This window comes from Ambystoma mexicanum, chromosome 10 (genome assembly GCF_040938575.1).
Source record: "Ambystoma mexicanum isolate Mex_15411 chromosome 10, UKY_AmexF1_1, whole genome shotgun sequence".
In the NCBI taxonomy this organism is placed as follows: Eukaryota; Metazoa; Chordata; class Amphibia; order Caudata; family Ambystomatidae; genus Ambystoma; species Ambystoma mexicanum.
The window spans coordinates 1,355,503,538-1,355,531,243 of record NC_090932.1 but is presented as its reverse complement, the minus strand read 5'-3'; the positions used below and the strand labels follow the sequence as shown (position 1 = coordinate 1,355,531,243).

Genomic DNA, 27,706 nt, shown 5'->3' with positions numbered 1-27,706 from the left:
TGATAGTTTGCTATTATTTTGGTCTGTACTTCTTTGTTTTGGATATATAGTCTTCCTTGAAAGCAGGGTAGGTTATCCTTGATGGAGCACTGGTCCTCCTTACTCAACCATTCCTTTTGGGCTGTCTGATCCATCTGAGATTGGAGATCAGTCTTCCCAGCAGGCGGTTGTAGCAATCTGATTTCGAATCCGTTCTTCTGGAATAATGGCTACTGGCTTTGATGGAGTAAAGGCGTCATTGTCCTCTCCCATGCGTGATCGAGCATCTGCCTTTCCATTACGCACTCCTGGTCTGTAAGTTATAACAAAGTTGTATTCGGCAAAGAAAAGAGCCCGTCGAATTTGACATGAAGATTGAGCCTTAGCAGTTTTCAAATATTGTAGATTACGGTGGTCTGTGATAACAGTGACCGTGTCGCTCCCCTAAAAGATAGTTTCTCCAGGTTTTGAAGGTTCCCTTGATTGCTAGGAGCTACTTGTCAGTGACTGCATAATTCTTTTCTGGTGCAGAAAACTTAGGGGACCAAAATGCTATGCGATGTAGCTGCCCTGTCTCTGGGTCCTTCTACGATAATACTGCCCCCATAGCAACACTGGAGGCATCTGTTTCGACCACTTAAGGCAGGTCAGGTTGGGGATGTCGAAGTATAGGTGCTGAGGTGAAAGCCTTTTTTAATTCCTGAAAGGCGTTCTCTGATTCGGAGCACCAAAATAATTTTTTATTCTTTCTTAGAAGAGATGTGATTGGGTGGACGATCTGTGAAAATCTTGGAATGAGCCGTCTGTAAAAATTAGCAAACCCAAGCACACTTTGCACCCCTTTTGTAGTTGTTGGGGATGGCCACTGAAGTATAGCCTCCACTTTGTGTGTGCCCATATGAACTCCTTTTGGAGTAAGCATGAAGCCCAAAAACTCAACCTCTGTGACATGAAAGAAGCGTTTTTCTAATTTAGCAAATAGCCAATGCTGGCGAAGCTTCTCCAGAACTGCCCTCAACATGATCTTCCTTGGGCTGTGAATAAATCAGGATATCGTTGATGTAAACGAGGACGCAGACATCCAACAGTTCGTGGAGTACATTGTTCATGAAGAACTGGAATGCCGCCGGCACATTGCATAACCCAAAGGGCATCACCTGAAACTCAAAGTCCGTATTTGGTTCGGAATGCTGTTTTCCACTCGTCGCCCTGTTTAACTCTTACGAGGTGATAGGCTCCTCGTAGGTCTAATTTTGTGTAGATTCGAGCATTCTTCATGTGATCGAGTAGTTCGGGGATGAGTGGCAGAGGGTATCTATTCTTAGCAGTGATTTGATTCAATGCCCTATAATCTATGCACGTTCTGAGGTCGCCCTCCTTCTTCGGTATGAAGAAGGGAGCTGAGGAAGCAGGAGACTTAGATGGGCGGATTCTTGCTCCGTTAAAGCGTATATTTGACTGCACAGGATTTGTGCTCCAGGGACCAGGTCGATCTGGCAGTCATAAGGTCTATGTGGAGGCAAGGTGTTTGCTTGTTCTTTTCGAAACACCTCTTGATAGTCCAGATACTCTGGGGGTAAGGCACCAGAGAGACCTAGGATTGAGTTTTACCTTGATTTTTGGGTTCTTCAGGTCCTTGTGGTAGCAGCTTTTGGCGCATTCTTGAGGAAAGGTCAGCGCTTGTGTTCGCCTGTCTATCCTGGCATTATGAGTTTCTAGCCACGGCATTCCTAAGATGATCTGGAACTGGGGGGCCCGATTAAGATCAAAAGAAATGTCTTCTGGATGACCGTCATGGCATATCAGCACAATTTTGTTGGTATGTTGCGTCACTGGGCCGGATGTCAACTGAGAGCCATCCACTGCAGTGACGTTTTCCGATTGTAGCTTCTGCTGTAGAGGAAGGCCAAATCGTGCGGCTAGATTCTGATCAATGTCATTCCCCACCGCCCCACTATCAATATACACTTCCAAGGCGTGGACCTTTGATGGTTGCCGGTGATGGACCCGAAGTACCGGGATGACCAGTGCAAGGTCTGTACTACTTTCTTCATTTCGCTCGACAAGTGTACCCCTACGTTTGTCGGGCGTTGGAGTTTTCCAGGGTTTGTTCTTTTTCTTCATTACAATTGTCCGTTGCCCCTACGATTCTCTTGGGAGGCTTTATTGGGAAATCTCAATGGAAATGTCCTGCCTTGCCGCAGTATAAACAGAGTTGTTGTTGCCTCTCTTTTCTCTCTCAGCCTTGGAGATAGGGGCTCGTAATCCTCCAATCTGCATGGGTTCGGTGGATTCATGAGTCCTGACTTGAGTGTCCCGGGGTCGCATATACCCTTCAGTTCTCGTGCGGTCCATCTTTCGGTCTTGTAACCTACAGTCCAGTTGTACTGTCAGATTAATGTACTCTACACAACACTCTGGAGGATTGACCACTTGGGCTAGTACGTCCTTTATTTCTCCACGCAATCCCTGATAGAACAGTGTGGTCCTCTTCTCTTTGGGCCAGTTGGTTTGTGTTATAAGACGATTAAAGGTGGCAATATACGTCAGCAGATCATGTTTTCCCTGTCTTGAGGGACAATATTATGTTATCTACGGCTTCTCCTTTGGTGTGCCTAGCAAATAGCTTTTCCAGTTCCTGTTGGAAGTCTCCAAAGTTGCAAAGTAGCGCATCAACCTGATTTACTAATGGTATGGACCAATCCGCTGCGCTGCCTCCTAAGTATGAAAGCACAAAGGCAACCCTTGCACTATCATTAGGGAAGGCCCCAGGGTGACACAAAAAGTGAAGACGACTCTGGTTCATGAATATGGCGTATTTGTTGGGATCACCAGTGAAACGTCTGGGTGGGGCCAAAGGCACAGCCCCCGGGAGTACCACTTGAACCGGTGGTGATGGCTGTGGCAAAGGGGTTGGTGCGATTCCGGGTAATGGAACCTGCCTTGCTTGAGTCTGAAGCATCTGTCTCGCCAGTTCGTTCTCGGGTGACAATAAAATCTCTTCTTAAGTCATTAGTCTCTTGTCTGGAGGCATGCACTTTGGCCCGTAGTTCGTCCAGCAATTGGGTCAACTGGTCAGTTTCCGAGGTGTCCATAACACCCAGGCAGAGGTTCAGAGAGGCTTTGCGTTCTGTTCAGGCTTCACCCCCAGCTGCGATAGTGTGGACTGCTCTGGTTGCTGGCAATAGCCTTGGGAGAAGGTAAAAGGCAATGAAAATGCTGCGGTTGAATTGCAATCCCCCTCGAACCCTTCGTTCCAGAGTGAGATGAGCATGCGTTTTCCCATATGATCTCACCTGTTGTTTTGTAAGGATGAGCCCTCCGTCCTGCTTTCTCTCAGCAGGGGCGCCGTTGCTGGACCAAGTTGCCTCACTGGTCCGTGTGCGTGGTGACCCAGTCTGGCTGTGACCAATCCACATTGAAGGTAAGTTTTTTTAGCAGTGATTATTGTCCATGTCCTTTTGTATTGACTTTTCCCCAATGATTATTGTCCGTAATGTTGCAATGTCCTTTCTCTCCCCTATAGATGTGAAGATGGTAACCCGGAGTCGCGGTGATTGAAGCAAGTTCAAACGGTGCCAGAGGGGATGTTGGAAGACCCCACTAGAAGGTAAGTTGGGTTGCCAGATTGTGCGCAAGGTTTGCGTATTGCACGGCCAAGCGTTAAAAGATTATGCAGTTGCTAACCTTGTGCGTTCTGTCTCCCTTGCAGGTTCGGCCTGACGGCGCTTGATGGCGAGCGGTTATCCGAAGACCTGTCAGCTGCCAGATGAGTAAAACCGTGAAGTGAGAGTCCAAGAGGTCGGATCCACTTTCAGAGGATCCAAACGAAATGTGTCCAAGATCACACGGTTGCAGTGCACAAGTCTTGTAAAGGTTCAAAAATGAGTTGGATCAGTTAGAGGGTCAAGGCGGCCAGCCCAGTCCAGTAGGTTAAGGAGTTATTATTACCTTGTTGCAATCTTTAGAAAGGGAGCCCTGGCGGACACGGCACCTTAAAGTGGTGAGAACGCTCCAGCGGGGGCAGTTGTTCCTGGCAGCAGATGCAAGTTGGTGCTTCATCCCGGGGAAGACAAGATCTCGTCGTGGAGGAAGACAGGAGTCCGTTGCACTGCCAGGGAAGAAACCAGCCGTGGAGTTTCTCAGGTACAAGGAGCGGTCCAGTGATTTGCGGTTCAGTGGTGAGTGGCTATCCGGCAGCCGGGGTGCTTGGCACGGGCAGTTTGACCACAAACCGGGCTGGGGTGTGAAGAAAGAAAGAAACGGGTTGTGCCCACCAGTCAGGGGAAGAAGCCTCTCCAGCCGGGAGATCTTCTCTGTCGTCGGGAAGTGGTGAGTCGGTTCTGCAGGGATCCACCGGTGGTGTCGTCGTGGTAGGTCCGCTCCACTTCTCCCTCGTCGGATTATCAGGTCCTGTGGTGACTTCTGAAGTTCCAGTCCCCAAAGCCCTGCTTTTATGCAGCATACCCCCATTCACTCAGCCTAGCTGTCAATCAAACATGCTAAGTGGTGAGCCGGCCGGCTCACCACTTGGGCCAATCACACAAGAGTGCGACTTGAGTTACCAAGGTAACTCAGTCCAGGGTGCCTAAACCCCCTCCCACACCCCCTGTGGTACCCAGACAGAGTGGCACCACTTTTGGAGGCTTCTGTGGAGAAGCCCGCCAAAAAGTGGAACAAAGGGCTCGACTTGGGTTGGAGTCATAGAAGAGAACACAAAAGCCATTTTAAAATAGAGTCTTGGCAAAAAATACCAACCGGAGAATTAATATTAATTAAATAAACCAGCGGTATGTTCGAGGCTATGAGAATTAAATAATTAAAGTTGGTAGCCTCGAACAATGGGAAAATCCCATAGGAAAATATTTGCGGTCGAATATAAAAAGTAGTTTCCACTGCCACCAGCCAAAACTCGATCAGGGGGGATGGAGACGTGCCCCCCTCGACTAACAGACCCCGGGGCAATTGAATTGCCCTGACCAGTACGTCCACAATATAATGGTTTGTACTGGTCTCTGTTAATAATTTGGGACTAGTAAAGCCAATGGTGACTTTACATGCCCTGGCAGACAGTAGTCAGTCCCAGGGTATGGAGTCTATGGTGGGGTGTCACTATGACACCCCTGTGTTATTGCACGGAGGGTGCTGTGTAACACACATAGGAAAAACACATGAGACCCTATGGGGTAAAGGACCCCATAGACCAATCACAGGAATACCATGAATCATGTCCAAGAGTGAGAGAAAAAGAGTCTCGCTCTTGGCAGGAGGAAAAGAACAAACCCCAGAAATCCAGCAAAGCTGCTGGGGGACTCACTAGGTTAGGAAATTCATCCTAAAGAGAGAATTCTCCCTAACACAGACCATCAACCACCACACCGACGACGACAAAGAAAAAAATCTCCATCAACCTGTACTTCCTCGGAAGGACCAGCTGAAGATCCAGATCCCCAAGCCCATAACTGTACCTGCACAACTGCCCATGTTCGAAAAGTCTGCAACCATACTGATGGAAGAAATATTTCAGCATGATATCACTTCTGATTCTGAAGGAACTCCCTCCAACGAGCAGGTGCCTTTTGAGTTGGATCCCGAAGAAGGGCCATCAGAAATGCCTCTTCTAGATCCATCGGTCCTTGGGCTGCAGCAGATTGCACCATCGCCTGCCCTGCCGCTCACTTCAATGGACATGGGAGCTTTTCCACCTCAATATCTGCGGATTAATCCACAGTAATTGCTTTCTCTGCAAGTTCTCACCACTTTGCAGTCTCTCCTGGGACAATTAGATGGCAGGCTACTTATGCCTCAACCACCGACAGTCCCGCTGTTGCAAAGACTGCTGATTAATCCACATCAGAAGGATTCTTCAGACACCTCACGACTCCAAGACCCTCGCCCTAGACGGCGAATCGCCAGCTAGACCTGCTTCCCCATCTCCTAGGGCTGTTAGTCCTTGGCGTAGGGAACAGGAGGAAGGAGAGCTGGATGACTCTGACATCGCACATCAAGACACCCTCTCCACCGTCGCACATCAAGACACCCTCTCCACCGTCTCCTCTTCTCCAAGGAGGGTGGCTACTTGGGTTAAAGACCACGACCAGGATGCTCTGAGAAGTCCGGCCCAACCAGCTCTGCCTGATGACATAGGGGCATTCTATGATGGCTAAAGCATGTCAGGAATTTGGTCTCATCCCGGAGGAGGAAAAGGAGGACTGCTTCATGTTCGAGCACATGGGGAAGGGAAGAATGGCAGTTTTCTCAATCCGTATATTGGATCACGTACGGCAGGAGGGCCTCCGTACGATGAAGCACCCATTCAGGGAGCCAGCGGTCAAAGGCCGCTTGGAAAAGAAATATAAAACTCCCGAGTCCACTCCAAAGTGCCTGACATCGCAGCCTACACCGGAGCCAGTTGTTTCTGCTGCGGCTAGTAGAAAGGCTCACACCCAACACAAGTACGCCACTCCTCCCGAAAATGAGAACTGTTAGTTGGACGCTTTCTGTAAAAAAGTCCTCACTATTGGAGCCACTACTGTGAAGGCTGCCAACTCGTTGGCCATCGCAGCGAGATACGACTGCGAGATGTCGCACCGCCTAGCAGCATTGTTAGACCACCTTCCGGCGCAACAGAGGAAGGAAGCTATGTTTTTGGTGCGAGAGGGGGAAGAGGCATCGAAACACAGTATACACATTGCGATCGATCTTGCGGGGACTGGTTTCAAGCAAATCAATTACGGGGGGGGGTCTCGGGCATCAAGCTTGGCTTCGCTAGATGGATTACCACCGGGAGCTGCAACACAAGGTTGTGGACATGCCTTGCGATGGGGAAAATCTTTTTGGGGTAAAGATTGACGCTTGAAAACCCTGAAAGCGTCTCTGATACTGCAAGAACCCTTACAGCCCTGCAGGGCAGAAAATCTTTTCGCTCCTTTCGTGGCGCATCGGGAAACCCACAATTTGCAGGTTCTCGAGATAAAGGATACAGTAGGTCCTCCTACTACTCCCAGGGCTACAGGCGTTCCTTCCAGGCTGCCCAATGCAACAAGGAGTACCAAGGCCAGAGGAAAAGGAGAGCCTCCTCTTCACAAAGAGGCCATCAAAGCAAGCAGCAATAATGACTGCCACATGGGCAGCCAACTGGGAGGGAAGGTGACGTTCCACCTCAACGAGTGGTGCTCATTAAGATGGGTGCTGGAAGTAATCCAATACAGCCACTCAGCGTTCAGGCGTCCACAGCCTCCCATTCCTCCAATAAAGACATCTCAGCCTTACCTTCACTTCTTGCGTCACATGGTTTGTCTGATGCTACAAAAAGAGGCAATAGAGATGGCCCCCTCATCGGCAAAAGAGGAAAGGGAACCTATTTCAGGTTTTTCATAATAAAGAAGCCAAACGGAAATGGCGCCCCATTATATATATACCTGCGGCTCAACAAGAACATAAAGAAGCAAAAGTTCAGGATGCGAACGTTGCAGGACGTTATAAGGGCAGTTCAACCCGATGAGTTTTTGGCATCTCCAGATCTCGAGGACGCTTACTTTCACATAACTATGCATCCCAGGCATTGAACATTTCTCAGGTTCATGGTCGGCAATAGCCATTACCAGTTTTGGGTTCTCCCTTTGGCCTAAAGTCAGCTCCCAGGACTTTCACCAAGTGTCTTGCACCTGTAGCAGCTTACCTCCGGATAAATGGCCACCACGTTTACCCGTACCTTGACGACTGGTTGGTCAGGGGTGCAATTTACCAACAGACGTTGGAATCTCTCAACACCACAATGCTTCTTTTACAACATCTAGGATTTGCCATCAACGTCAGCAAGTCTTTTCTGATGTCCTCAAAGACTTTGGTCTTTCTGGGAGCGCAATTCCAGACATCTCTCAATCAGGTCAAGCCATCGAAGGAGAGAATAGGGAAACTCTTGTCCCCTAGCGGGCTTGTTTACACCATGAACATGCGGCACGGTCCGCTCGTACATGTCTCTCCCCGGCACCATGTCGTCCTGGATCCCACTCATTCCATATTGATATTGTCATCTCTTTATACGCCCAGCACAGGAATTGCTCGCTTCCAGATGGTCCCAAATCAGGGCTCCTAGTTGGATAAGGTGGTCATCTCCCAGTCTCTGGAAGACTCCCTACAATGGTGGACTTGTCCACTCATCGAATAGGGCATGCCCCTGGTGGAACCAGATTTTCTACACACTATTGTGACAGAAGCCTCGCAAGTTGGATGGGGTGGTCATCTGGACCAGTTCCAAATCAAAGGCCTGTGGTCTCCAATGGAGACCTCTCTGCATATCAACATCCTAGAACAGAGGGCGGTACATTGGGTGTTCAGATCTTTTACTGCCCTCAGCCAGGACTTGGTAGTGGACTTAATAGTAAGGATTCTCACTGACAACTCCACAACCATGTTTTATCTACGCAAGCAGGGGGGAACACACTTGCAACTCCTTTCCCAGGCCGCCCAAGCCATCTGGCACTGGGCCTTACAACACAGAATTCAGATCCTTGCTTTCCACCTGCCATGAATTAAGAACATACAGGCAGATTCCCTCTGCAGGGCCTCTGAATGGCAACTTAACACCTCCCAAGTGACAAAGATCTTCGAAAAGTGGGGCATCCCCCCTTTGGACCTGTTTGCCACCCCCAAGAACAAACTGCCATCAGTTTGCCAGCAGAATCCCTCATCCGAGCTCCAGAGGAGGGGGGTGCATTCTCTTTCCCGTGAACGGGGATGTTCGCCTACGCATTTCCTCAGTTTATCGTGATAAAGTAAACAGTTCAGATGATTTGCAAGGTTCCCTGCAAAATCATGCTAGTGGCCCCGTTCTGGGCCAGGCAGACCTGGTTCTCCGACCTTCTTCACCCGGCGGTGGACAATCCTCTTCACCTGTGTTCCCAGCCAGTTCTCCTCTCTCCGAACAGGGGAATGGTCTGGCATCACAATCCAGGCTCCCTGAACCTGGCGGCATGGCTCCTGACCAATCCGGATTCAGCAACTTAAATATACCCCAGGATTGTTGCTGCATTGTAGCTGCGGCAAGGGCTCCGTCTACCAACTCCTCATACGCCCATAAGTGGAAAAGGTTTTGTGTCTGGTGTTATCAACAGCCTAAACTACAGCCACTGCGCGTTTCGCCTCAACAACTCCTTCCTCACCTTTTGCTGTCAGCAAAAAATGTTCTATCAATATTGTCTATCAAGGTTCACCTAGCGGTGATATCAAGGTTCACGCGGAAAAGGAATTCTACACCACCTTTCAGCAACAGATTAATTAAGGATTTCCTCAAGGGTCTTTTCAGGACTTTTCCCCCAAAGGAAAAGTTTCCTCCCGTTTGGAGCCTCAACCGTGTACTCCCAGCCCTCATGAAACCACTGTTTGAGCCTATGTCAACAGCTGCCATAAAATGTCTCACATGGGAGCTGATTTTTCTAGTGGCCATCACATCCTCCCGATGGGTATCATAACTGCAGGCTCTGGTCATTGACCCCCCATATCTGCGCTTCATGAAGGACAAGGTTCTTCTCTCTACAAATCCACATTTCATTCCGAAGATTCCATCAGATTTTCACAAAAACACTGCAATCACCTTACCAACTTTTTACCGTAATGCTTCTACTCCTGCGGAAAAAGCATTGCATTCCCTTGACGTCAAAAGAGCTTTAAAGTACTATTTGGATCGCACTAAATCGTTCAGATCATCCAAACAACTCTTTGTCGCTTTCGGCCCCTCCAATAAAGGACAGCCGATCTCAAAACAAGGCATCTCACGCTGCAACTATATCCTTCTGCCACAATAAAGCCAACAAACCATTGCAGTCAGCTCCCAGAGCTCACTCTACAAGGTCCACTGTGACCTCATCGGCCCTATGGGCCGGCATACCAATCACAGACATTTGCCAGGCAGCTATGTGGGCAGTGCCCCACACGTTCACCAGCCACTACTGTCTGAGTCAACAGCATGCAGAGGACGTACAGGTGGGGCGGGCAGTGCTCCAATGCCTGTTCCAGGAAGGTAAGCCCCGCAGCTTCCGGCAAGTTACGTCCTTCTCTTTTTTGATAAAATGCTATATGTCCTGTTTGCCTGATGTAAACCTCCAGGCATTCTTACTGCAGCAAAATCTATTCACAGCATGTGAATCCATGAAAGATGCAATGCTGGAGAAGGGAGTAGTTTCTTACCTCTAACTCCATTTCGAAGGGATTGTGTCCTCCAACGTATTCCTTATCTTGATAGATCATCCCCAGCTTGCAGGCCTCAGAATTTTTTTTTCAGTAGAGGGCGCTGCGCGTCGAAGTCCCTCGAGCCGATGTCCCTCGACATCCTCCGTATCGGCGCCAACGTCATCATGCGTATAAATAGTCAAGCGCAGCGTCCCTTGCTCAGTTCCATTTTTCCGCGCTTCGTGGGCCTCGGAATCGCGTTGCTCAGTTCATTAGTAAGAAAATATATTCTTCATTATTCCTCATGAATACCAACTCTTACTCGATGGCTTCCTCATCCGAACCGACGACTCCACGGTCCGGCTTCAAAAAATGTCAAGACTGTTGAAAGAAAATGTCGTTGACAGATCCTCACAGGATCTGTTTGTGGTGCCTGGGATCGGAGCACGAATGTTCGGAGTGCGAGGACTGCATGTCCATGACGGCAAAAGCCTTGAAGTAGCGTAAGGGGAAGCTTGAGGGAGGTAAGACAGTTAAAACTCCTTCGAAAGTTTCCTCGGCAGAGTCGACACATTCGTCTCCTCGCCGACACAGGAAACATTCTTGTTCTAGGTCTCGAAGCAGTTCCCACGACTCTTCGAGATCCAAGCATTCAAGTAAGAGACGGCAAAGATCCCCTTCCTCGTCGTCTTCTTCTGTTTCTCCGGAAAGAGTCACCTGCCCCACAGAACATAGCTCTCAGGCTGAGTGGGAGGAATTCCGTAAAAGGATGCTTAGCGTCTTCGAGAAAGCGGCCTCGACCCCCTTGAAGACAGCTGAGGGTGATACCCTGGGTGAAGGACCCGAAAAAGCTAAACGCCGCGAGTCGTTGCACCCGGCGAAAGAAACTACTCGGGAGCGTCACGAACCTTTGAGCAAAGGCACTGTGCCATCGACGCCATCGTCGAATGTCCCTTTGACGCATAAATCTGCGTCATCCACGCCATTATCGAAGGGCTCATCGACGCATAGGTCGATCGAATCAACGCTGTCTTCGATGCCGACGTCGATGCCGAAAAAGAGCAAACCCACGGCCGTCACTACCTCACAGCCAGTGGTCATACCCAGAGCCTCTAACATGACTTCGAGGTCATCGACAACCTTGAGTAGGATCCCGATCCTCTCGAGTTCTTCGAGGCCACTTCCAATCTTCTCAACGCCTTTTTCTGTGTTTTCGAAGCCTTTAACGTCCGCGTCAACGACGTCGACGTTTTCCCAACCAATTATGACAAATTTAGCCCCCTCTGCTCTGGAACTGGGATTTAAGCCATTTCCAAGGTCTGATCATTTCAGACCTTTGTCTTCAATTTATGTGGAAGGGGAGGATTCGGATCAAGAAAGACCCTTTGGGTTGCAGAGATCTGCAACACCCGAACCAGAGGAATTTACCTCTGAGGAAAATAGTTGAAGGACCTTCGAGAATCCTTACATGAGGCAAGTGGGTTAGATACTTCCCCAGAAATAGAATTTGCCAAACCAGACCTACGGGAACATGCTGAGACCCCTTAGAGAATGTTAATGGCAAGAATTATAGAATTCATGGGTTGGTCTACACCTTCACCTGCATTCCAACAGGATGAACTTACAGACATTTTAGTTAAAGGCCCACAGGAGGATCCTGTGGTTCCATTTCACGCTGCATTACAAAGAAAAATATTGGCTAACTGGGAAACTCCTGAGGTTATCCCGGCGGTTAACAAAAAGTTATCAGCCAAATATAGGGTATCTACTACTGACCCTGAATTTTTGTCTAAAGATCCAACTCCAGAGAGTCTGGTTGTTCAAGCAGCAACTGCATCAGGCAGTAGATCGGCATACCCTACTGTTCCACGGGACAGGGATGACAAAAGATACGATTCTATGGCTAAGAAAGTTTTTTCTGCATGTAGCATGGCGTTGAAATCTATTAACGCTACTTGTACGCTCGCAAGGTTCAGCCATACACTTTGGGAGTGTGCTTCATCAGCGGCTGACTGCCTCCCAGAGGGAGAAGAAAGGGAAGCGTTTCTAAACATCATTAAGGATGGTAAAGACGCAATGTGCGAATCCCTTCAAACTGGCATTGATTCTGCTGACAGCATCAGTAGGGCCATGGCGGCAAGTACTACAACCCGCAGATTTGCGTGGTTGCGAAAGTCTGGGTTTGCTCCAGATGTACAAGCCAGACTTTTAAATATGCCCTTTGACGGCTCTTCTTTGTTTGGTAAGAAGGTGGATGACAGCCTAGAAAAGTTACAGACATCCAAAGCAGCAGCAAAATCCTTGGGTCCTGCAATCTGTCAAACGCCATATCGCCCCTCAAGAACCTCTTGGAGAGGTAAGTCCTTTCGCTTTTATTCCACATTCGGACAAGGCAGAGGACAGTCGGTTCGAAGAGGTCAAAAAAGATTCACCCGAGGTGGACGGGGTAAAAATACAAAAGCCACAGCAGCAGCAGGTGCCTCTTTACCCTCGGCACCTGCATCAGCCGCCTCTAAATCACTTTGACGACTCTCCTCACAAGACACCAGTAGAGGTCAGGCTAACTCAACATCTAACGGAATGGCAGGCTATTACGTCAGATGTTTGGGCATTGGAGACAGTTGCCCAAGGTTACTGCCTGCCTTTTCTACGCATTCCTCAGTCATCCACCGGGGAACAGCTCTCGGAAAGTTCCAGATACGTTCCTCTTCCAGGAAATTGTGGACCTGCTGGAGAAAGGTGCCATAGAACCGGTACCTGTAGCGGAGAGGAACAAGGGCTGGTACTCCCCCTACCTCCTAATACCGAAGAAGGACGGAGGACAGAGACCTATCTTGGACATACGAGAATTGAACAAGTTCCTCAGAAGGATAAGTTCAAGATAGTAACTCTTTCTCAGATCCTTCAGGCCCTCCAGCTCCAGGACTGGCTGGTACCTCTGGGCCTTCAGGATGCTTATTTCCATGTGCCAATCCATCTCAAACACAGGAAATACCTGAGGTTCGCAATTGGCGGCTCTCATTATCAATTTGTAGTTCTGCCATTTGGGCAGACCTCCGCCCCGAGGGTCTTCACCAAGCTAATGCCGGTAGTGGCTGCAAGTCTAAGGAGGGAAGGGATTCACATCTACCCCTACCTGGACGATTGGCTGATCAGAGCTGTATCTCCAGAACAAGCTCAGATCCAGCTAGATTATATCTGCCACTTCCTTCACAAACTGGGCTTCTCCCTCAATTTAAAGAAGTCACAGATGATACCATCACAGAGACTCCAGTTCATTGGAGCGGTCCTGGACACTTCGCTGGGAAAAGCCTCGCTACCAGAGGTGAGGGCTCAAGATATTCTGCAGATGGTCACCAAGTTTCAAAATGCCCAACGTCTCCCAGCCTTCGACTTTTTGAGGTTGATAGGCCTCATGGCATCCTGCATCTTCCTTGTGCCAGAGGATCGCCTGAGAATGAGATCTCTTCAGTGGGCACTAAGAACTCAGTGGTCGCAATTCTCAGGGAGAATGACAGATCTCCTTCAGGTTCCGGAAAAGGTGGCTCGAGACCTTCAGTGGTGGGCCTGCCAGGAAAAAATCTTGAAAGGAGAACTGTTTTGGCAACCATGGCCAGAGATAACAGTAGTTACGGATGCCTCACTCACGGGGTGGGGAGCCCATGCCAAAGACTTGACCATCAGCGGTCGTTGGTCTCCATCGGAGTCCAGACTACATATCAACCTGTTAGAGCTGAGAACGATCAGACTAGCGCTGAAGGCATTTCTGCCATCTGTACAGGGGAAAAATGTCATGATAATGATGGACAACACAGTGGCCATGCACTACCTCAACAAAAGAGGAGGCGTAGGATCACTGCCTCTGTGCAGAGAGGCGATGCAGCTCTGGTTTTGGGCAATCCAAGAAGGAATCTCTCTATCGGCAGTTCACTTAGCTGGAGAGACAAACTTGACCGCGGACGCTCTGAGCAGGCAGAGTAAAGTCTCCCACGAGTGGGAACTAGCTCACGAAGTCCTTCAACAGATCTTCACCCTTTGGGGAACCCCTCAAGTGGATCTGTTCGCCACCAGCATCAACAGGAAGTGCGATCAGTTTTGTTCAAGGGAATTTCCCCGAGAGGAGCTCTAGGGGAGGCGTTCGTAGTGGACTGGGAGTTTCCACTTCTGTACGCGTTTCCTCCAGTCCCTGTCTTTTCTCAAATGATCACAAGGTTGAGAAGGTTCCGGAAAGCCATGATCCTAATTGCCCCGGACTGGGCCAGGAGAACGTGGTACCCGGACTTTCTGGACATGTCCATCTGCCCTCCAATTCATCTTCCACTCAAGGAGAATCTTCTCTCGCAGAAGGGAGGTCAGGTTCTCCATCCAGACATCAGAACCCTCAACCTTCACGCTTGGTATCTGAAAGGTTGAGATACAAGGATTGGGACCTCCCAGATGACGTCCTGGAGGTGTTGCTTTCGGCAAGAAGGCCAGCAACAAAGACTTTATACCGCTGCCGTTGGAACACATTTTGCAGTTGGTGTAGAGAAAATAATATCAACCCCTTTTCATGTGGTACACCAACGGTGTTATCTTTTCTACTCTATTTGGCAAATTTGGGCCTTTAGGTTGGCACTATCAAGGGCTATCTCGCAGCGCTATCGATCTTCAAGCGCACTGCAGAGGAACCATCGTATTTCAAGTTACCCTTAGTCATACAATTTCTGAAGGGATCAACCAATGTCTATCCTCCAAGACCATTCCAAGTTCCCTTATGGGACTTAAATTTAGTCTTAAATGTCCTGATGGGTACTCCTTTTGAACCACTCCACTCTTGTTCACTAAGGTTTCTCACCCTTTAAAACTGTCTTATCAGTGGCATTGACATCTGTTACAGCTTGTAATTCGCTCACCCTCCTATCTTGTAAACCCCCTCATACAATTTTTCATAAAGTCAAAGTTGTCCTACAAGTGAAGCCTAATTTTCTCCCAAAGGTGGTTTCTGAATTCCACATAACTCAAAAGATTTCCTTACCTTCATTTTATCCCCCTCCCCATCTGGGGAAGGAGGAAGAAAGGCTGCAAAGGCTGGACCCAAGGCGGGCTTTGAATTTTTACATCAACAGACTTGCTAGGATTAGGCAAGCAGACCAACCGTTTGTAGGTTACTCAGGGCACAAATTGGGTTTACCGATAACAAAACAGACCATTTCCAGATGGATTATTTTAGCCATTCTGGAATGTTACAAACTGGCAGGGAAAGGGCCTCCTCAAAATCGCAGGGCTCATTCAACCAGGGGTATGGCAGCCTCTTCGGCCCTCCAAAGAGGGGTACCGATTCGAGACATATGTGCAGCTGCCACATGGTCGTCTGCACACACCCTCACAAGATTTTACAACCTGGATTCCTCCTCTAGCCAAGAGACTAGATTTGGCAAAGCTGTATTGCACTCTGTTCATTCTTGAAGGGAAACATGGCAATTTTACTCCCACCTCCAGTTACACACCACTGCTATGGGAGTCTGTCAAGATAAGGAATACGTCGGAGGACACAATCCCTTTGAAGAACAAGTTACTTCTTACCTGGTAATGTTCTTTCGATGGGATGTTCCTCCGACGTATTCCTTATCGCCCCTCCCATCCATCCCCTCAGTAAAACTTCCCTTGTGGTTACAGCCAACGCTCCTTCTGGGTCAATAACCAATTCATGTAAAACAACTGTTAGCGTCAAAACGGAACTGAGCAACGGACGCTGCGCGAGTCTATTTATACGCATGATGACGTCGGCGCCAAAGTTTTCAGAGGCCAGCAAGCTGGAGATGATTTATCAAGATGAGGAATCCGTCGGAGGAACAGCCCATCGAAAGAACGTTACCAGGTAAGAAGTAACTTGTTCTTCTCCAGCGTTGGTCTCTTTCATGGATTCACATGCACCCTCCAGCCTCCCCCCTTAGGCAAACATCCTCTTTTTGTGGGATTAAAATCTGAGGGGAAGCTGCGGGGCTATACAATCGATGTCCCATTGGTGCTGCCTAAAGCACCCATACCGAAGTTGAAAGGACACTCAGGGTGTCTAAGTTTTTCCATAGGAAACTACTATACTAAAGTTACTGGGGTTTTCCCAGCCTGACGACGGGGAATATTCACAGCATGTGAATCCATGAAACTCTGGAGAAATGGAGTTACAGGTAAGAAACGATTCCCATCCAGCTACTGTTACGTTTTACAAATCGGTGTAAACAGTGTAATTTGCATAACCTTTTCCAAATATAGACAAAAAAATGATTGATTATAAAGAGTCAGACAATCTAAGATTTCAAGAATCTGCCACAGTACCTAGCAAAAGTACTCCTTCTCAGACAACGCATTAAGCAGGGCGCGAAATATGCACTCGCCACAAGCCCTAGCTTGTTGTATTTGACTCTTGGTGAGTAAGAATTGGTGTTCTGTGTGTATGTGTATAATTAAAGTGGCAAGTGACTTTTTATGGCTGGCTAGTAGCTTGTAACTTTACATTTTGGCCCCTGCATTAAGTGTTTTATTCCCTTGGAAACAACCTGTGTATTACAAAAAACAAATATCACTCATCATTACTGATGTGGCTGGCAAAACATTTAGACAGGATACCTACCATATTTGCAGATGGAATAATGCCAACTAAAAGGAATCTCCACAATAAGGAAGGAGAACATAATTTGTGTTAGGATAAGAATTGCATCAGATTAACTGAACCACAGAATATGATGAGAATTCCTGTGCCACTGCTTACCATCCACACTACATTGTCCTGTGTACGGAGCTGTGACAACACTTGGTCAAAACCAGTCTTGCAGCTAAGGGGCATACTGCCACAGGTTTGTACTCCTGAAAAACGGGTAACTGTGCGCAACTGAAATGGTAAACAATGAACATATTCGTATATCACCCTTCTTCCACCCATAAAGCTCCATTGATATTTTCGAAGCAGTGGCCAGCATAGCAGTGGAATAGGGAGGAACTCTACTAATATTACTGCCTGATTTCAAGAGGAATTATTAGGAGAAAGAACATCTTGTAATAGGCATCAAGTATCCCTATTGGCAAAGCAAATAATTTGACTCCCTGAAAAATTGTTTCATTCCATCTAGGGGGTAAAATCTCATCAAAGCCATACTTGCAATACTGACGTAGGAAGTGAAAGGACAGGGCACATAATACAGCCTATGGTTTTGCCACCCCTTCCTCACTACAGCCCAGGTAAACATTCAAGAAGAGCCTTACTGAGTTTTCTCATGGAACCTGTGGAAGAGAAGCGCATGCATTTGTCTTTTATGTTAAAGCAGCATTCTCAGAGGTACATGAGTTCCATCTTCTGTAACTAGGGACCCCTCTTCTGCAATTCACTGTTATCAATTAAACAAGATACATGGGGATGCTAAGGGCACTAAACACAGAACATGTGATTATATTGACAAGCCCGCAGCTAATGAGTACGGAAAGAAACAGAAGGTGCAGTTTCTTAGACTGCTATTAGAGTTCCCAATCCTTCAGCAAACACACAACATTCCTTCATTGTGCTGTAATGCTGAAACATCTGACTTGGTTTTTGAAAGTTACAAATTTGTTCTTCACCCTCAAGGAGTGTTCCCTTGGGTCTGTCCAACCCAGGCCCGTCACAGCTCCTGGGCTAACCTCCAATACTAGTTGGAAGTGCTCTGTAAAAAGTGTGGGTTTGCAGCAGTAAAAAACACAATGGGATATTTGCATACCCACAATACTATGCAAGAGAATCCTGTTTAAAACCTGCCAGTGATTTAATGGGAAGTTTAAGAAAATGACATGAATCTGTATGTATGCAATTATTTTGCAGTGCAAACAAAATTGTTTGCAACATACCTCACCATAATATCATTGGGTAGGATTATACAAGTGCTCAGTGAAACATAATTTTTTTAATAGCAGAGTTACTGTATAATTTCTAAAGGTCCATGCCCAAGGAAACTTTGAAAACATGGAAAGGATGCAGATTGTGCGAAAGGTATTCTAGCTGTATGAATATCTGTTGCCCTAATACAATGTACGAGTAATTCCAGGCATATTCATTGGCCATTAGTTCTTAAAGGCCAAGTAAATGATATTGCTATGGTGTTCTCCACTTATAGGGTATGGTTAGCAATGCTAAAATAGGAGACTTTGAGTTTGACGTTTGCTTACTCAAAATCCTTAGAGGGCAAATTAATACTTGATTTTAATAATACATTGACTTGCAAGGGTACCATTTCAAAGCACTTGTGGGGCATATGTACAAATAAGAAGCATGGGGAGAAGTTACCATCCAAGTAGCCTGCTTACTTAATAGTATCTGATGTTTGAGCTCACAGTTATATAGTGTGGGTGATGCTTTTGCTAAGGCACCATGAGTAACACAAATGCTGGTGTTTGAATGTTATTCATCTTGCAACAAACATAAAACAAGTGGATGTAGGTACAAATCTGGTAACCTTTCACAGATCCAACATAGGCAAGGTTGTCCGGTAATATCTCAATGTGGATTGAGGCAGATATTACAATAGGTACAGGTACACGTGTGGTAGAGTCAAATATAGGTGTCATGGGTGAGGATGGAAGGATACTTCATTGATGTATGTGGGCATATCGGAGTTAGATCTTCTGTTCATGGAGCCACTTTTTCATATTCGTTTTAACCTCCTGAGGGTGTATTCTGTTTTAGGGTTGTATTTAAGGTCACGCTTTCATGGTAGTGTAATGTAATTGGGCAAGACCAGAATATCTTATTAGGCGAGAAAGCAAGTGCCAGATAACTGCTGTTGCTTGTGCCTTATTACCCCTTGAGAAGATGGAATTGTCTGTGTGCCCTGCTAAAATTCTTCTGATCGGGACTCGGAAGGAACCTGGGCAAGCGCACAGGCACACAGCTTAGATGGAACATTGATCCTGACTGACATGTGTTACCATGTTCTCTCGATTCACTCCTGATTTAAAACACTTTGTTCTAATTTTGTTCTGGTAAAATGCGTGTTGTACTGTTTTCTATAATGCTAAATAAAGAGTTTAAAAAAAAAAGTTTAAAACATATCAGTAGACTTTTGAACTCTCTAGGCATTGGCAGTACTACTGCCATTAAACTTTTATTTGTGCTAAAATGGGGCAGAAACCTGAAAGGCAAGTTGATCCATTCCTCCCATTGAGCTAGACCGGCTCCTAAACAGATCAGAGAACAGCTTGGTTTATCATCTCTTTTTGGATACCACCCATGTGGCCAATGTTCGGTGTGCAAATTTACAAAAAAAATTACAACCTTTTAAGTAGATAGCTTCACATGGCAGTTGAAGTATTGCACTACCTATCGGACTAAAAACGTGATTTATGCCATCTTGTGACCATGCATCTGTGGTACATTGGCATGACTACACGCACAATAGCAGTCAGAATTAAGGAACATCGATCCAAAATCAGGACTATTAATGCACAAATACCCCTAGTAAGACACTTTGGGGACCACAATCATAGTGTTGATGACCTCCATTTGTTAGTCAATATCCGGTTGTTACCACATTCTACCAATGTTTTGATTGTCAACAGATTTTTAAAATTGGAACAACATTGGATATTAATTCTGTGCACACACATACACGGCCTTAATGACCAAATACACATTCCTGTCTGTCTTTGACTCAATGGCTTGCCTTCCAAGACCTAGAGCTGTGATTAGAGTTCCCACAGAAGCAGTAGTTCTAATTACGGTAAATGACTTGTGTATTCTCTTTAAATATACAGACAATGGTTTCTCCTCAGGCCATTCTTTCTAAAAGGGTAGTTTTCCTCTAAGAAATATCTCTAACATGTTGGCACACCACTCTGAGATGGCGTGGCAAGTGGGCTAATGCTCACAACCAAGGTAACAAAGCTAGATGTGCATTACAGTCTGCACTAAGCCGGGAAATTTACGGTCCTTGAGTTTGTAACCATAGCAATGCTTCAACATCCCAGCGTGCACTGACCGCCATACCCACGCGCCACCAATCAACAGTGCTTGATACAGTATTATATGATATTATATATGTATTGCGCTCATACACAAGTGTTTCAGAGCACAACGAGGCAAGGAGGGGGAAAAGGGAGGACCAAAAAATTATCTTACTAGGCCCAGTGACATTGAGAATGCGCAATTTCAGGGGAGAGGGAAGTGGGAAAAGAAAAGAGGAGAAGTCGAAAGTGCTAAGCAAGGGATAAAAAACAACTGGTAGTGCAGCCAGTAAGGTGGCAAGTGCAAGGTTTAAAGAGCAGGCAAGGGGTGTCTGATAAGTGCAGGTGAAGGGAATGGTGGGTTACAGATAGAGACCCAAGTGCAGGGGTTGCCAGAAGGCAGTGCAGGTGTGTGGCTGGGTGGGCGGGGACCTAGGCACAAAATTAGAGGGTAACCAGGTGCATAGTGCCGAAGCAAACCGATCAGCAGGCGTATAGCAATGGCCAATACAGCTAGTAAGCATTTAGCATGGTGCATGCTTGTAATACATGCAATCAGTGGTGCATAGCTGTTATTTGTTTTAGATGTTTCATCTCAGAATACGGGAAGTAAATGTTTCCTTTGTCTTGATCGCATACCTGCACCACTAAGCATATGGCAGCTTACATCAGCCAACTGAGGGTAAGACTCTTGTATTATGAAACAATTGTCTCCCTACTCCTTAATAAAACAAACCAAGTTGAAATCAACAAGCTTCATTGTATTGCACATTGTTTTCTTCTAAATGGGCACCTCTTGCTTACGGTCAGGTCCACATTCAATTATGAAGATATGCTGTGTGCATCCTGCGGGAGCACTGTGTAATGTATAAATTGTTCTTCCCCATAAAAGAAATATTTTTTAAAGCATCTAGAGAAAGTAAGTCTATGAATTTAAAGAATATCAAGCACAACTTATTATTTATTTTCTTTTTGTACTTTGAAGGAACTTTTGACTATACTAATCTCAAGAGTCCATGAACACAACCTTTGTGTCCTGAAGAAGGCTTAGCTTTTAATAAAACGTGCATAACCCCAGAATAGGTTTTATTTTTGGTTAATGCTGATCTTATGTGCCCTTGCAGTGGTATAAATGCTCATATTATGCACTTAGTCCTCACTGCCTTTTCTGTGTTTTAATATGGTTTGTAATTAACTGTTATGTTTTTGATTGTGTGGATGTGATTGGACAGATGTTGAATTAACAAATTAGAGGCTCAATTATAATTATTGTTTTTCTGAAATGTAGATACAAAATGTTCAGTGCAATTGTCGGGTCTTTTCCTTTGCTTACAAGAGAAAAACAGTAGATTTTGCGATGTCCTGTTCACTATGAAGCAGTTTGCAAGGCAGCTACATCGACTTCCCCATCAGCCTTCTGCAGGCATTATTTTTTGGAGCTCCAAAGCAAATGTACAGTGTGGACCGGCAGTACTCAAGAACATGTTCTCTGCAGTTTAGGTTGCTTCCACCCATGGTAGAGTAATGGTTGGTTTAGAGCAAAGAGGTTGGGACTAGGAGTAAGGAAAGGTTACTCACCATAGTGACTACAGCACTCCTAGCCCTAAGACCCTTATCCTCCATATGCACTCCCCCACCCCTAAATATGGTAGTTAGTCCTTCCGGTCCTCTCAGTGGGAAAGGGATTAACATAAAGGAGCGTGCGGAAGCAGAGTCCTAGGTATTACTGCGTGCCCCTTTCTGCGTGAAATGTATTGTAGGGGAAGCACATGCTTTGCTGCTACTGGCTCCAGTCCTGTCCTGCCTGGTGGGAGGAAAGGGGATTTAGGACTAAGAATACAGCAGTTCCTATGGTGAGAAAATATTCAAGAAAAGGTCATATTGTGACAGTTCTTTCCTATCATCTTAATTGGTGGTGATTTGGGCATCTGCATCACTGCCTCTGAGTTGTGCATCTCCTCAGTCAATGCTCTAGCAGCACAATAACCTTTTTGATTTTACCAGATTTCCTTTCGAAAATGTCTCCATCAGTAGAACTGCAAAGCAGGTCAACCTTACATCTCACCTCTCACCTAGCCATCTTCATCAACACTCCTCTGACTCACCAGGCCACTATTTTTATTACACGCCTCTCTCTTGGCTATCAATACTAATCCAGTTCCTAGTTGTCCTAGTGGCCGGATTGTTTTTACCTATATTTCACATTTGATATATGCCAAATGTAAACATGCTCTTATTTTATTGACCCCAGGGTGAAGAAAGGACAATGTAATACTGCCATTAAGAGTATCTATGATGTGACAGTTGTAAATTTCTTTTTACAGAGTCTGTTCATCAACTATAACATCCCCCAACCCCTGAAACTCCTCAGTGTAATCCCTCATTAACTAGTGAATCTTCTTATGAATGAGATACATTAAGTTAGGTCATTATATTTTTTCGATTGCACGCCCGTATGTCGAAGGATAAACTACTTGACATTCTTGTATCTATTCTCTTTTGCATGAACATGGTTTCTTGCCTGAAAAGAAGTTGGCTGTACCAAAGATGATAATCATATTTGATATCTAAGTCAGAATTCCTTTGCAGTGAATGCTACTTGCACTCAATAGAAAAGCTTAGTGATGCTACAAATACTTGTATGTTGTACAAGTGGGTTTAATGGGAAAGGGTAATCACTAGTTGTAACTTTTTCAAACTTTTCTGGGAGGATGTTTTGATTTCTTGCTTTGTTTTAACTAAATGTTCTTCGCTTCTGTCAAGGTTATGAAGGTGACAGAAGAAACGGCATTCCCAGAGACTGCTCGGTACGAAGACATATTTAATGATACAGCCATCCACTGGTTTCCATTACCAAAACTCAAAGAATTACACCCTGGAACTTGGTTGCTTCGGGATGAACCAGTCTATGATGAAGAAGAGGAGCTGGAGATAATCAGGAATCAGAGCCAAAGAGAATGAATATTTTTGCGGGTGTACACAAACAAAGGGCCCAGGATTTGCTTTGTTTCTTAGTGGGCTGAGAGTCCATTGTCTTCACAGCCATTTTTTGCTATACATTTTTAAAGTGTTGTTAGTTATTCTTAATTGAAGAGACCCATGAAACATATAGGTAAATAAATTGTTTCATAGCCATAAATATTCCTCTGAAACTTGCCATGGATGATCGATCTCATTTCTATTTGATTGTGTCTGAATGTCAGAGAGTGGTTTAAGAGGGAAGTGTGAGAACAAGATACCTGCCCCACTATTGCTACCTGATTTATTTCCTTTTTTTTCCTATCTGCTTTTGAGATAAGCGGCACATCAGCGCCTTCTAAGATTAGTTTCCATCAGGCAGATAAAGATAGGAAATGTGACTACCCTTGTGTTTCTTTTGTAGTGAATGCAGAGTCAGTTCCCTCTATTGACCCATGTATGAATGAGAAGCCTGTTGCACAGTATTAGTATGTAGATGTGCTTTGCCATCTTTTGTGTTTCTAACCTTGCTGTCAAGGCAAGCCATGGTTCTTCAATAACCAGGCATATCCATATACTGCTGGAGAGTGCAACAGGAGTGGAGACTCCTGCTGTAGTCTCGGGGCATACACCGATTCTTGACTCATTAATCAGTAGCCCTCGTGGACGTTCAGGAGCTCAAAAAAGATTTAGAACAAATTCAACCTCCACACAACTTTCAATTGATAAGAAGCAGCAACCTAATCCTGGTCCGAATGAAAAGGAAACTGAGCTATGGATCAAAACAGTCATGACTGTGAGAAATGGAAAGGAGAATTGCCATTTACAAATAAAAGTACAACAGCTATATCGCTACAACGTGATATTGAAAGAATAAGGGAAATTATTAACTTAGTGGACGCAAGCTGCCTGTCCCCTCAAGGTACAGCTAAAATGTACCCAGGAAACCAAAGAAATGGAAGAATAACAAGAGCGAAAATAAAGGTTCTGGGGAGGAGTACGAGAAAACCATGTAGGGTACTCCAAACATCTATCCGATTGCAGCAGGAATGAAGTTGCAACCAATAAAAGGGGATCATTTTACAAGAGAGGGGTGAGAGCATTCATGGGACATTTCTCGTAGAAGTACTTCAACTTCGTCATCCTCAGCTACTAGTCGAAGGCATTCTAAAGAGAAGCAACTGAGACCTAATAATGGAAAGAAGGAGAAGACCTTATCTAAAAAAACTGGTCACCACGACCCTTTTACTCAAATGGTGGTTGTGTCCATTGCCATGGCACCATTTATAAAATTATATGAATCCAATAATGATCATCAAAAGATCAAGCAACCTTAATGGCCATGCTGCAAATAATCTATATCAAAGGTTATATCGCTGCACGGAAACCCATTTTAGACGGGTGTTGTCCCCATGAATTACGGCGTGAAGAAAGATTAAAGAGGAACTTTAATAATAAAAATCTGGAGGTAAATGGGGAGCATTTGACAACTGAACTGACCTTGTTAAACCATATAGGTTTATAAACTTCCATGTGAAACTAGAACAGAGACAGGACAATCATTGTTCCTCTGGTGCCTGTGTAGTGAGACAACTTGACAATCACAGAGGACGTAGAGTTTTTTTAAATTTTTTAAAGTTTTTATTGAATTTTACAAACAAACAATAACCAAACAAACAGTGCATGTTCCAACAGTTTCAATACACTTTTGAACTTCCTAACCACTACTCCCACTACCCCACCCCCCTTGCGAGTCTATTGCATTGAACCTTCAATTTCCACACCCTGTGGTTCGGTCACCTCCTCCACAGGCTCAGTCGGGTCCTCCAATGACCCAAACAGTCCAGCTATCAGTGATGTCCAGGCCATCAGGGACTCATTCTCCTCCCCCCCCCATTGCTACATGCTTCTTGCCATGCCATGGTTTCGGGTTCTGCCCATTTTTGCGAGTCTTTCCACCACACCTCTATCCTCGGCATATGGCACAACTTCCATCCCATGGCAATCCTCCTTTTTGCTAGCACATAAACCAGGTCCCTTAGTTTGCTTACGTGCCTGAGTTTCTGTGATCTGGGGAACCCCCCCCCCAGCAGACAGGCCCACACCGTATCCACTACTATCTTGACCCCTCTTCCTTCTAGTTTCTCTTTTACACCCCTCCAGAACCTCTCTATGATCGGGCATGACCAGAACATATGCACCATGCCCGCGTTCTCTTTGTCACACTTGGGGCATGCTTGCCGACCTGCATTCTGGAGCCTCGATATCCTCCAAGGCGTCATGTAGGCCCTGTGTGTTATGTACAGCTGTATCTGTTTCAGCCTCGCGTTTCTAGACACCTTCTTATGATACCCTTGCACCCGTTCCCACATCCCATCTCCCATTTGGGCCCCAAACTCTGTTTCCCAGTCCATTGTCAACTGTGTGACCTCCTTCCCCACTTTAGACATCAACATCTCATACAGCCTGGAAATCTCATGACCCCCTTCAGCTATATCATATATCACGTCTCTGGTGGCGTCCAATTCTTCCTCCAGCACAATTTCAGGCCATGTTCTCTTAATGCTCTGTACCATTCTGTGATACGTAATGTTCTGGCCTTTGTGCAACCCAGCTACTTCCCGCAGCTCCTCAAAAGTAACACTAGAGCCCTCCTGCCAAATATCCCCCATCGTTTCCACCCCAGCCGGTTCCCAGTGGGTCCGGAGTATCAGTCGCTGCTGAGCGTCCGCCCCTATCAATACAACCAATGGCATCTGCGGTGAGCATGGGGACGGGTCCCCCATCATTTGGCATGCCCTGCGCCACACCTTCCACCCTAGTAGCATCATTTTAGGGCGCCCCACCATTTCCGCTCTGGGTTCCCACATAATTTCTTTCAGATAAAAAGGTGCACAATCACGCCCAAACAACCTATGTTCAGAGGTCTCTTCATCAGATAGCCATTTGGCAACATACTGCAACTGGCTCGCCACATAGTTGGGCAACTTTATTCCCCCTTTGTCATGGAAGTTCTGAAGCTTCCATAACGCCACCCTGTTTCGCGTGCCGTGCCACAGAAAGTCCCTACACATGCTATTCAGTTTGGTAAAAAAACCTGTAGGAATCAGGTACGGTATATTCCGAAGTAATGTAGGAGCCTCGCAGGACCACAATCTTTAGCGTCGCTCCCCGCCCAATCATCGCCAAAGGCAGCTTCGCCTAAAACCGCATGCATTTTTCAATTTTTTGGATTGCCACCTCTGTATTACACCTATGTCCCTCCCCAACAGTGTGATATGTCTATCCCAAGGTACCGAAAAAGTACTAACCGCCCCCGGTACCTGTAAAGCCGGTAACCTCTCCGCTGGAACCCCTATATACCTCCCAACGGGAACAGGCTAGACTTCTGGGGGTTCACCGCTATCCTGGATAGCACATCGTATCTCCCAAGCACTTCCAAGATGTACTGGAGGTTCTCCTCTGGAAACCGCACATACAGCAGCATGTCGTCCGCATATAGGGAGATCAAATGCCGCTCCCCGTTCACCTCGATGCCTATGGTGTCATATTGTTGCCTGAGATAGATCGTGAGAGGTTCCAGGGTTAGTATGTAGAGCATAGGAGACCATGGGCATCCTTGTCTAGTACCCCTGCTAAGCTGCCACCTCTCTGATATCACAGATCCTGTCTTAACTCTGGCCAGCGGTTCACTATACAAAATCTTCGCCCACCTCACATAGCCAGACCCTAAACCATAGTGTTTCAGGGCCGCCAGCAGCCACGGCCACTTGACGGAGTCAAAGGCCTTGATCGCATCCAAGGACACGATTGCCATTTCCTCATCACTTCCACTGCCAAACTCAATGATCCTCTGGAGTTGCCTATGATTATTGGTGATGTTTCTATGATAGAAATAGCCCGTTTGATCCGGATGTATTAACTTGCTAATGACCCTCTTCAATCTATTCGCCAAGACTGCAGTTAAAATCTTGCCGTCTTGGTTCAGCATTGACACAGGTCTAAAGGAACCACAGCTACGCCCAGGTTTATTTGGTTTAGGGTGAGGTACTATGATAGCCTCTCTCAGTGACTCCGGTAAGCGGCCCATCCCGAATGCTTTGTTTATCATTTCTAGCAGCGGGGGGAGGACCTCTTCTATATATACCTTATAAAATTCGCTTGGGTGCCCATCTGTCCCCGGGGTCTTACTAGTAGGTAACTGCCTCACCACCTCCCCCAGTTCTTCCAGGTAATCGGGGAGTCCAATTCCTCTCTTTCCTCCTCGCTTATCTTGGGTAGCCCCATATCTTCCAGCGTTTCCTCGATCATTACACGGCTACTTTCCCCATCTTCTCCGTATAACACTTTATAATAATCCACAAACGCTTGATTAACTCCCTCCTGGGTGTTCTCTACGCTACCATCTTCCCTCTCTATAGTTCTAATTGTGGCTCTGGGGGTCTCGCTCTTATATAACCACGCCAAAAGTCTCCCCGGTTTATCACCTTCCGCATGCTGTCTCTCACTTTTTATAATTAAGGTTACACAACCTCTCCCAGTATTCCGCACATGTTTGCTGTAGCTTAAGTATCAAATCTAGTTTCTCCGCTGTATCGTCACCGGCTTTTAAGGCCTCTTCCAATTTTGCTTCCATCTCCCTCAGTTCAGC

General features: G+C 46.2%; 1 protein-coding gene across 3 annotated transcripts in view; it reads left to right on the top strand.

The window, feature by feature from the left end:
* The window catches only part of SRRD (SRR1 domain containing), a 646,159-nt gene extending 622,905 nt beyond the window's left edge, over window positions 1–23,254 (top strand). For all 3 annotated transcript variants that reach the window (XM_069619374.1, XM_069619375.1, XM_069619376.1), the window contains one exon: window positions 22,861–23,254. In XM_069619374.1, coding sequence (XP_069475475.1) covers window positions 22,861–23,058 — 198 coding nt within the window. In that variant the 3' untranslated portion in view covers window positions 23,059–23,254. The remainder of the gene's footprint in view (window positions 1–22,860) is intronic.
* Window positions 23,255–27,706: the final 4,452 nt, after the last annotated feature.